The 11,582-nt window shown below is 35.3% G+C and overlaps 1 protein-coding gene across 3 annotated transcripts; it reads left to right on the forward strand.

Annotated features, from left to right (window-relative positions):
• The first annotated feature begins 5,210 nt into the window (after positions 1–5,210).
• LOC132067006 (uncharacterized) lies at positions 5,211–11,254 on the forward strand. 3 transcript variants are annotated; one of them, XM_059460174.1, is made up of 11 exons: positions 5,211–6,231; positions 6,330–6,456; positions 6,574–6,725; positions 6,825–7,303; positions 8,191–8,257; positions 9,435–9,519; positions 9,606–9,719; positions 9,881–9,969; positions 10,247–10,321; positions 10,391–10,483; positions 11,011–11,254. In XM_059460174.1, exons 7-11 carry the CDS (start codon positions 9,608–9,610, stop codon positions 11,116–11,118), a joined length of 477 nt encoding a protein of 158 aa, XP_059316157.1. In that variant the 5' UTR covers positions 5,211–6,231; positions 6,330–6,456; positions 6,574–6,725; positions 6,825–7,303; positions 8,191–8,257; positions 9,435–9,519; positions 9,606–9,607; the 3' UTR covers positions 11,119–11,254. The 3 variants fall into 3 exon arrangements, with proteins under 3 accessions (XP_059316157.1, XP_059316159.1, XP_059316158.1); XM_059460176.1 differs by lacking the exon at positions 9,435–9,519; XM_059460175.1 differs by lacking the exons at positions 5,211–6,231; positions 6,330–6,456; positions 6,574–6,725 and having other exon boundaries at positions 6,759–7,303.
• Positions 11,255–11,582: the final 328 nt, after the last annotated feature.

Here is an 11,582-nt window from a genome sequence, read left to right on the forward strand (position 1 = left end):
TCCCATAATTATTAAATATTGATAATTGCATCCTTCTTTTCTTGCAAATAATTTGTCAGAAATCATGTAATCCTTAATTGGTTGAGCAAGGGTGTTCTCTTTTAAAAATAAAGCATCAATGAGTTAATGACAAACTAAATTAATTCTTAAACTTTGTTTCATTAATGAATTCAATTTTTTTTTTTTAATTTCATGTAAACCTAGACTTTAATCACCGTTTTTGTTTTTGCATAAACCATTGTCACATGAAATTATAAGTAGGTAATCAATAAATGCCAAAACATGCTATTCCTACCTCTAACTAGAAACTATATGCTCACAAATTCATAAAATATATCATTTTGCATACTTTAAATTATGTTACTAAACATCCAAGTTATCTCTATCTCTTTGATATTTGTTCTTGCTTTCTTATAACCGGTGATCCGGGATTTTCACTCGGGTGTTCGGAAAAAATAATTGGATATAAATATACAATCGTTATATGTTCGGGGTGTTCAAAATTAATATATGTATGAACATAGAAAATTTATCATAAATATACACTTAAATGTTCGGGTGAACACCACTGCCTCTTACTACACCATCGCTTTATAACAATTCTTTTAGTAAATTATCTAATTGTCTAATCAAAACACTTAAATAATGAATAATACGTGATTAAGAAGCGACCATCCTAGAGGCTGTTTGGATTGGCTTATTTTAGGTGCTTTTAAGTCAAAATAGCTTTTAAGCACTTTTGTAGTGTTTTGGTAAGATAAAAAAAAATAGTGCTTATAAGCACTTGTTTTTAAGTCAAAATAACAAAAATAAGCCAAAAGTCATAAGTTAGAATCCCTAACTACTTTTGACTTTCAAGTCAAAAGCCATAAGCCCATCCAAACGTGCTCTTAAAAAAGTTGTGCCTAAGAAACGTACACAAATTTTTTCAATTAAAACCATTATGAAGTGCATATTAATTATCTTGATCTTGGGCCCGGGCTTTACTGAACTAGTGTATACATAAATTGAGGATTGAAAAAAATAAGAGTGAAATAGTCATTGCATAGGATAAAGGTGGGGGGCGGGGGAAGGGAGAGACCGTCATTGTTTAAAGTTGAGGGGGAAGTTTGATTTTAAAGCAAAGTTAGGGGTGAAAATCATAGGAAAAATGAAGCAAACGTTATTACGTAAAACATAAAAGCAACTCCATATTTAAGAAATCACCCGGCGGGAATTGGAAGATTTGCTAGGTTGGCTCATCTGATTTTCCCTCGACAAATCCGACAATTTGATCAGGTATGCGCTATCTATTTGAGCGGGTTTCTTAAACATGAGAAATAATCACTTGCTGATGAACTTGTACTGCTTTTTCTATGGCATTATTTCGTTATTGTTACTGCTTTCATTATTTTCATATCTCCTTTTTTAAACAGCTTTGAAATGCTTTACTTGAGCCGAGCCTATTGCAAATAGCTTCTCTATCTCTACGAGGTAGGGATAAGCTCCCCAGACACCACTTGTGGGATTACACTAGGTATGTTATTATTGTGGATGAACTTGTAGTTGCTGGATTTTGCATTTTATCAGCCAGTGAAAAAAATAAAAGATTCAAGAAAAAGCCTATATTTACTGATCCACACACTAGTTTGTCATTGTGTATAATTGGTAATTAATAGTCTGTGTTTATTTTCATGAAGTGTTTCTTGATACTTCTATGCTAATGCCATCATATGGCCTCATTTATCATTCTTGTAGTGGATTGAATGCAGGGACGAATTTTGCGTATAAAAAATGGGTCACGTGAACCCAGGATCACCTGACTACACTCGGTATATTATGTATATAATTCTTAAAATATATCTAATATTAATTGAAGGAACACATGGTAAAATAAGACTGAGTGGAGCACTGGTTAAGTGCTGGGTTTTATCTTGTAAGCTCGCGGGATATGTCACGACCCAACCCCATGGGCCGTGACTGGCGCCCTATTTGGACACCCAAACAGACTCTCATATCAAATCATCATAATATAGCTTAGTTCAAATATCATACTTATCGTTATTAGCGAGGAGTGAAAATACATGCTATCTTAAGCGACCGCGCACATGCAGTATCATATCAAAGTCAAAAGAGCGGCGAATATGCATCGCCGACATATATGCACATATACAAATACAAGGGCCATTATAGCCACCATAACAATACGGGACCGCATTAAGATGCAAACCGTAAAACGAATCGAACATACATAGGACCCACGACCCACACAGATGACTACGGCCTCTACAAATCATAACGAAATCATATGACGGGACGGGCCCCGCCGTACCCCAAATAGTCAAATATACAGAAATACATATATACCATAAAAGATATGTACCAACATATGGGCTCCGGATCAAAGGAGCGCTCTGTAATAGCAGAATGTGTGGCCTACACTGGCAAATCACGAACCTCTGTACCTGCGGGCATGAAGCGCGACCCTCGAAGAGGGGGGTCGATACGAAAGATGTGCGAGTATGTAAAGCATAAAGTGCGAAATCCAAATCATAGGCGAAGTAAAAGTATAAGGAGAGAGAATACCGAATTAGTTTATCGGATCCGTACTGAAACATATACATATATAATGCAAATCAAAATCATGCATAACGCTCGGGAACGTGGTCACCCTCCGACGCCAAAAGTGCCACTCACGCATAACTCTGGAAGGGTTTCAAATCTCCGTACATCTCCAAACACATCACACCATCATACAAATCACATCATCACATATATCATAAGCCATATCACAAGATAACTCCATAAACGGAACCCGGCCCTATGGCGGGTCTCGAACCGTAACACGAGATACTTGCCGAATTTATCATGGTGCGCGCGCGATCACAAAGCCGCCGGAACCGGTGAACGTTCATAATAAGGCACGAGCGGAGTCGTGAGCAAACAATGCAATATATATATATCAAAATACCTTTACAAACTTGCTAAAATCATATGTTGGCTCTTTAGTCAAAATAGTTCAAACAATTAATCAAAGCGGGTTTATTTCACGAAGGTATTTCCAAAATGGTAATTATGATTCAAAATAGAACCATATGCATATATCCAATTAAATTTCAAAACTCGGCAATTAAATACATATCCATACTCATATTAAGATCGAAAAGGCTCAGAGTAAGTATTGGGTCCGTCGGAATTAATATACAAAGGATGTAAGCTTTTAGATTTACAACACTTTCGAAAGTACTTCATAAACTATTTTTCGAGAAAATTAGTGTCGTTCATATTCGAGAAGATTTCAAATAACTTATGAGACAAACCAAACGGAGTCTCAAACTCATAGCAAAAGTCCTCCTTTATACCGTATAAAAATGAGACTAATAGGGCAAACAAAAGAGTCTCGGAGTTAGTGGGCCCACCTCGGGTCAAGTCGAGGTGGCGAACACGAATCGCGGTTATTTGGGGTCTATGTAACCATACATGAAGGTTTGAAGCAAATCGATTACATTTATACAAGTTTTGAACATATGGGCGCTTTCCAACAAAATATGCGTTTTCTAGTTCAATTCAATTGAATGAATAGTACTTGATTTTCATTTCGATTTCAAGGAACAAAATTGCTCCCCGAGGCTCCAATATCGACCTAGTATACCTAGGACATGCCATAAGAAGAAATGGGGTAGCCTTACATACCTTTCTCGCTTGTTAAGCTCATCAAAACTTCGATCCCGTTTCGCCAAAAATCTGCAAATGGTCATGTTGACCAATTACTATTCATGAGACTCATAATTTCTAACCTTAGCCTATATTGTTCTACAAAAATTTGGGCAGCATCTCCCCCCTATACATATGATATCCCCGAGAATCATCTCGGCTCGCAATATCAACAACAACAACCAACAACTTCAACAATCATCAAAATTACATTAAAATGCATTCTAGTATAATGGTTCTTCCTTTCTACATAAGACAACAATTTCCATTCCAACTTCACAATTCCAAGCTAATATCAATATTTCCATATTCATTTACTAATCAAAATCACTCCAACATCATTCGAAAGCATTCCACACCATTATACAAAATATTCGCAAAATATACAAAAATCCCACCGAATTCATAATTCATTCAAAACTTCCATTCTTCGACACAAACGTTCATAACACATTTTTATTTCCTCAAATTCGTCAACAACAACCATAATTCACATTTAAAGTCTTACTTCCATACTTATATAAAAATCATATAAATTTCACATAATTTCCCATAATTACACGCAAGCAATTCCAATGCCAATTCAAGTCATTAAACCTCTATTTGCATTACTAAGATCACAATAACACAACAAACATGTTAAACCAAATTAATTCCTTCTCACTCCAACTTCAAATGCCACACGGCCACACTCATTTTTCCAACCTCCATCCAATTCATTCAACTTTCATTTTCAATATACATTCCATCCTACACAAACTAAAATACAACATAAAATTCAACACATCACATGCATACAATGTAGTATACACACGGCCACACATACATAGGCACACCCACTTTGCAAACTTCCATGTTTTCATGAATTCTACTCATTTCCATACACTACAACACAAACAAACCTTCATAACATAATAACACGGGATAAATTCTTACCTTTTTCTTCAATCTTCTTCACTCAAACATGTTGTCATATTGAAGAAACAAGGGTTCTTCCTTCCCAAACAATTGCACCATGTTGTAGAGGATACTCAATTTAGTAGGAAAATCACAAGATACGAATTTTTGGAGAAAGATTTTTGAGAGTTGAAAATGAGAGCAAGAGGGCCGAATGCCCTCTATTGGTTTTTCTTGTTCTTCTGTTTGCTCTCTCTTTCTTGTTTCAAGAAAATTCTAGAGAATATGATCTTTTATAAGTCATTTTAGCACATGGTAATTATTTATTAAAAAGGTGGGCTTGGGCCAAGTGATGGCCTACCACCCCTAGGTGTTGGGCTCAAATTTTTCCATCCAATTTTCTTGAGCCCAAATGGTTAAAATTCTCGTTTTGTAATTCCCGAAGCTAATTTCCAAAATTCCCATTTTGCCCTTGGCCTTCCTCCGTGTTCCCACATCAATATTTTTCATAAACAACACACACATACATTAATTCAAACCACATATGACCTTATTCCTTACAAATCAAAATTATTTCGAATTTTCCCAAATACGCGAAAATACGGGATATAACAGGATAGAACCCTACTGAATGCACTTTTGTTGTCTTTTTTTAAAAAACAAATTCTAAGCAGCCTTTAACGTTTTGCTCGCCAAGTTGATGTCACTATAAAATTTTATATCTTATCTAAAAAGCAATGGTGGACCCATCCTTTTGAAATCCTGGATTCGCCTCTGATTGTATGATAATACTGTATTAGTGGATACAATATTTAGAGAAACTGCATCGTTTCTTACGATGTAATAGCATGCATGTTTATTCTGGTTTGACTGTATATTATGCTAATAGTAACTGCTAAATTTACTAAAATATGACAATACTTGTGTATATGCTAAATTGGAATATCAAGGGTAAAGGGTAAAATATGAAATGCTATCAAATGAGGATATAATAAGAAAAAGAAATAAGGTAACAACAGAAACACACCAAATCAATTGTTTCAAAAAGTGGATATTTTCATCGTTACATGATTTAACGATACTATACAGTAAAACCTTAAGAACAATCAAAACAAGCCATATTTGATGTAACAATACAATATGACAGGTAACAACGATCCAGAACAGGGGCAAAATGCCGTGTGATAACCCACAACTTCGATGGTCCAACTAATTAATAGCTTAAGATCACTAGGCAGTCCAGAAAGTGTGCTCGAGAAAAATGTCTTCTCAAAAATAAAAAGATAAATATTGTTCTTTCATCCGATGTGGGACTCTTCGACACCCCCAACTCACGCCCGGGGCTGGACATGTGAAGCGTGGACAATTTTAATATAAGGGCCCAACATCGGTAAACAAGAATTGGGATGGGCCCTGCTCTGATACTGCGTAAAGAGATGGATCTTGGGCCTAATAACTCGACCCCAAAAGCTAGCTGATGAGGTGAGGATTGCCAAGTCCATATAAGGAGACCACCCATCCCTTTTTCATCAATGTGGGACTCTTCAACACTTTTTGGCAGCAAGATTAGTTCCATCACAGTATCTTGAGAAAATGTCTGAAAAGGGTGTATGGCCCTCCTCTACATACGGAGCCGGATAGGTATGTGCCTCTTCTAGCTATTTCATTATTTTGATTTTTTTGAATTTTTCGTCATTGAATTGATTAAAGGCATTGATTAAAACATACAAAATTTGCAGCCATTCTTCACATCTCAAACTATGATGAAGGAAGAGTGACGCTCATTTCTTCTGTTGACAACATTACAAAGTATTTGAATCCCACAAAATTGAATACTTGAGAACTGCAGCTATTAGTTGCTGGAAGGTAGAGTAGTTTTTTACAACATTGAAGGTAGTAGTTACTATTATTAATGTTTTGCCAGTTCTTTTATTAGTATTTCGTTGTTGAAAAAGAAAAATAAACAAGAAGAAGTAATAAAAGGTACATCACATGCAGCAAACGTAGAGTGCAGCTGAAATAGGAAAGTGAAGCAACATAAAAGGAACTGTAAGATATGGCACAACTAGCCATGTGAAATATATACGAGTGATGGCCAAGTATCATGGAGACCAAGCATTTTCCCTTATAAATAGGTAGGTTCTTCTTCCATTTGGATCGCCCCCTCATTTTGAGTTCGAGTTTTGTATCTTCCAAACTCTTCCTTTGATTGATAATTGTGAGGTATTTTCAAGGGATATATATTTAAGACACCACCCCGAGGAGAATTGGAAGCTTTGCTAGGTTGGTTCATCAAATTTTCCGGTGAGAAATTGGATAATCTGATCAGGTATGCTATATTTAATTTGAGCTGGTTTCTTATTCACAGGAAAGTAACTTTTTTTTTTTTTTTTTTTTTTTAACGTGCTGATGAACTTGTAATTGCTAGTTTATCAGTGAGTGGAAAAATATAAGATAAAAGGCAAGAACCTATAGCTTTGGACATTAATTTATTTTTTTCCACTCCATGATTAATGCAAGAATATATTCAAAATGCTGTGTAGTATAGCTTAAGATCGTTAGACAGCCCGAAAATAGTATTTGAGAAACTGGCTTCTCTAAAAATAAAAAGATTTTAATATTTCTCTTTTTTTCTATTATCCTTTTCGGCAGCTAGATAAGTTCCACCACAGTATTTTGAGAAAATATCCAAAAAGGCTACAAAAACTTCCACGTATGTGCCTCTTCTAACTATTTCATTATTTTGGTTTTTTGAATTTTTTGTTCTTAATACGTACATAAATATTTCGCACTCACTCCTAAATGATAAACTGTAATGCCTGAGTTTTTTAATAACTTCTTGAGCTAGTTTTCTATAAAACTATACAAGCACTATAGAGGAACCACATAGAAAATTTGTTAAGCCAGTTTTTCTAGCTGTTGACATCACTAGGAAGTATTTGAATACAACAAAAAGATTTTGAGAACTGCAGCTATTAGTTGCTGGCCAGAGAGTAGAGTAGTTCTTTAACTATTGAAGGTAGTAGTTCTTTATGTGGCCTTCCATATGACGGAAAACATACTGCATTAGCAGAAAAACTTTGGACCATGCATGAACTTATGCAGTTTGAAGAGCTTCTTACTGATTCTTGTGTCTATAATAGGAAAAATTGATGGGAATTGGGGTGAATTAAAACAATTGTAAATCGTATTGGAAATTGATCTCTTGGTTAGATATCATTTGAGAAGTGTGACCACTTTAATTCTTAACATGAACTGATTGACCCAAATCTAATGACGTATAACAATTTTTCCGCACTTTTTTTGTTTGTTAGCTAGAATACAGACTACTTTTATTGGAGATTAGCAAAAACCAATTTAGTATGATTGCAAGATAAAGAAAGACATGTGTTTTATAATCACTTGACATTTTTGGCATCTGAAAATAGAATGCATGCATATTTTTAAATTTTCTCAACAAGATTTTACCTAAATTTTATACATGCATACAAATATTGGTAATTGACTTAATTCTTAGCCGTCCTGATATCGTCTTTTCTTGCTCATGATTTCTTGTACTTATGTCATTTGATGGTCATCTAAAGTCTAAACTCTTAGCAGGTTAAGATCTGCACACAGTTCCGCTGTTAGCTTTGAAGTTCTAGGTCATCAACTTCAGTTTTTCCAGGTAATTAGGCCTTTGATGATCTTCATCCTTTCTTCCTTATGGCTATATATGTAATTAGTGACTCCTTGACCCATGGTCATTTCTGTATTCGAATTTGGTAGCTCTATTGAGGAAAAGCGTGTTTTATTGATAGATAAAGAAAGAGAGAATCATGATATTTGACTAGTAGGAATGACAATTATAAAACTAACATAAGAAAGAAATGAAAATTATGCAGTGACAAACTCCAAAAACAGCCGTTAGCTTTCACTGGCTGTGAAACTTGTTAACGTCTCTCATTGAGTGATACTTGCCATATTTCTTCAAGGCATTTCCTAATATCTTTGTCAATCTAGAAAAGTATTGGTTTTACCAAAAAAAATGCATAGATGTTTTCTAGTTGTTGTCTCTCGTCAAAATATTTGTCTTTACTAGCTTTTCAACTTCTCATCTTCTTTCCAGTTCTGCATCTTGAACTGTTTGCCTTTAATCATGACAGGATCCCAGTTTGAAGCATTTAGGCGCTACTGTTTGGGATGCATCTATGGTTTTAGTAAAATTTCTGGTAAGGTTTAATAGACATAGAGCCCATTTAGATTGGCTTATAAGTTGGTCAAACCAGCTTATAAGTCATTTTTAACTTATTTGGATGTTTGGCAAAAATAGAAAATAGTTTAAATTAAGTTAAAAAGTGCTTAAAATAAACCAAAACTAAAAAGTTGCTCAACCCCAACTTATTTTTTTTTGGCTTAAAAGCCATTTTGGGTTGACCAACAACTTTACCCTTTTATCCCTTATATTTTTCTATTAATTTCAGTACCACCCTTACTTCTAAAAACCCTTTAAGCACTTTTATCCAAACCTGCTTATTTATAAAATAACTTTCAAAGACTTAAAAAGTACTTTAAGAACTTATGCTTAAAAGCCACTTTTTTTCAGCTAATCCAAACGGGCTCATAATAATGCTTTTGTCCTTGCTACCACACTTATTCTTCTCTTTCATTTTTCTGTAATTTTTCATTTGTCTTTTTTTTTTTCTGCGTGACTGGAATAGAGGGACCATTGACCTAAATTAGTTATTGAGTCTGTTTGTTCAGTTACTCTAGCTTATACACCTACACTTACATCGATATAGCACTCGTACACCTTCAGTTATGACCTACCTGGTAACCTGGGAACAAATTGATTTGAATTTTAGGAAAGAGATAGTCGGTTTTCTCCATCTGAATTGAGAGGAAAGCGTGTGATTGAACTAGGGGCAGGTTGTGGCGTAGCAGGATTTGGTAAGCTAATCTGCTTTTATTTTATTAGGCCCAATTCTTTTAGATGCCATCTACATTTGCCTGCGGTACAAAACATGCATCCGCAGGCATGGCATTGCTTGGATGTGACGTAGTTTCAACTAATGTAGCTGAGATTTTGCCGTTGCTAATGAAAAATATGAAGCTTAACCCTTCCACCGTTATGCAGAGTACAGCCTCAGGTTCAGGTTTCCACTTGATCTGTTGCATGTTTGCATAACCTTTTCCTGTTAACTTGCCGACGCATGTTTCTTTCCATCAAACAGAACTGGACGACTGTGGTCTGTATTTACTATGAACTTACTTAAAGCTCTGTACCTTGTAGATTCTTTTGGTTCCATAGAGGTTGCAGAGCTGGACTGGGGTAATGAAAATCAGATGAAGGCCATTGGCTGTGGCCTTCCATTCGACTATGTCATTGGGACTGATGTTGTAAGTCTTATTAGATGTTGTGTTGGTACAATTCTATTTGCTCTTCTCCAATAGTAAAATATGGCACGATGAAGTATTAGAATTTTATAGACCCTATACTCATGATGAGTTTTCTTGTTTGGTCGCGACGGTATATATCTTGTGCCGCTTTTGTTTCTGTCATGATTAATTTTCAGAGTGGATAGTGGTTGGGCTACTCATAGATGTTGACTAGGATATTGCTGTTTTGTTTCTCTATTGTAGTACATCTGCACTAATAAGTTACCTGTCTTACTAGGTATATGAAGAGCATCAATTGGAACCACTTCTGCAGACAATAATTGAACTTTCTGGACCAGAGACGACAGTTTTGGTATTGTATTCGATACTTGTCTTTATCCAGAACTCTTTTGTTATTATTACTGAACCTTTTCGTTTGTAGTTGGGGTATGAAATCCGATCAACAAATCTCCATGAAAAGATGCTTGAGATGTGGAAGAGAAATTTTGAGGTCCAAACTGTTCCAAAGGAAGAGGTAAATTCCAGTTGACATCTGATACTTATCAACTAGACCATAACTCCTCCTATCATCATCAGTTGTGTGTAAACTGTGAACTTTGCATCCATTTTAGGCCAAACACATAGACAGATACCTAAACTTGGCAGCACTTTTCCTTTTGGCACTTTAACTTTGCCTCTTTCCTATTAGACACTGCCACGTGGCTATTTTTAATTTTGCCACATCATGCTCGTGTAATCCACACATTTTATCCTTTTGGCTGGATAGTAATTTTGTTGGCACGGTTTGAAATGAGTTGCAGTGTCTATAGGAAAGAGGCAAAGTTAAATTGCCAAAAAAAAAAAAAAAAAAATATGTTGTCAAGTTTAGGTGTCTGTCTATGTGTTTGGCCTTCATTTTAAATCCCTAATCCTGACTTCTCAAACTCTAAAGCTGATTTTTAGTGAAACCATTATGTTCTATGTCCAAACTTATGGTTATAAATCAACGTTAAGATTCTGACATTCGCTGTTTTTTACTGAAGTGGTTCAACTTTTCTGCAGATGGATGGTACTTACCAACACCCAAGTATCCAGATTTACATAATGTGCTCAAAACAACAAGCAAATGCTTCAGAAATTGGAGTCAATCAAGATGATGTAAATAACTAAGAAAAACATTTAGTGCAACTACTTTTATTAACTTTAAAATAATGTAACATTTAAAGTCACTTTCTTACCATTGTCGCTGAAATACTTTGATCTCTTAATTCTTTCATCTCCATAACCACGATCCGTTACACTCTTATATCTTTTTCGAATTTGAGATAATTTGACAATTTTAAAGTTAATCTGAGCATATCATTAATTCAGGACGTTTCATACTAACACATTTAAAGTTCAAGGGCAGATATATCACCTGATAGATGATTTATATCCCAGAGAAAAAAGGCCGAGAAACTTGCAAATGTACTTTTACGGTAACAGAAATGAGGTTGAAAATAGAATGGCTTGCCCAGATAAAATACATGACTTGATAGTGAAGGAGCTACTGGACATACTAACAATTAATCCAACGACCATGCACAAAATATCAGGTGGACTTAGAAGCTCTCCCCTTGGTGGATCGTCGGATC

Source organism: Lycium ferocissimum, chromosome 8 (genome assembly GCF_029784015.1).
Source record: "Lycium ferocissimum isolate CSIRO_LF1 chromosome 8, AGI_CSIRO_Lferr_CH_V1, whole genome shotgun sequence".
In the NCBI taxonomy this organism is placed as follows: domain Eukaryota; kingdom Viridiplantae; phylum Streptophyta; class Magnoliopsida; order Solanales; family Solanaceae; genus Lycium; species Lycium ferocissimum.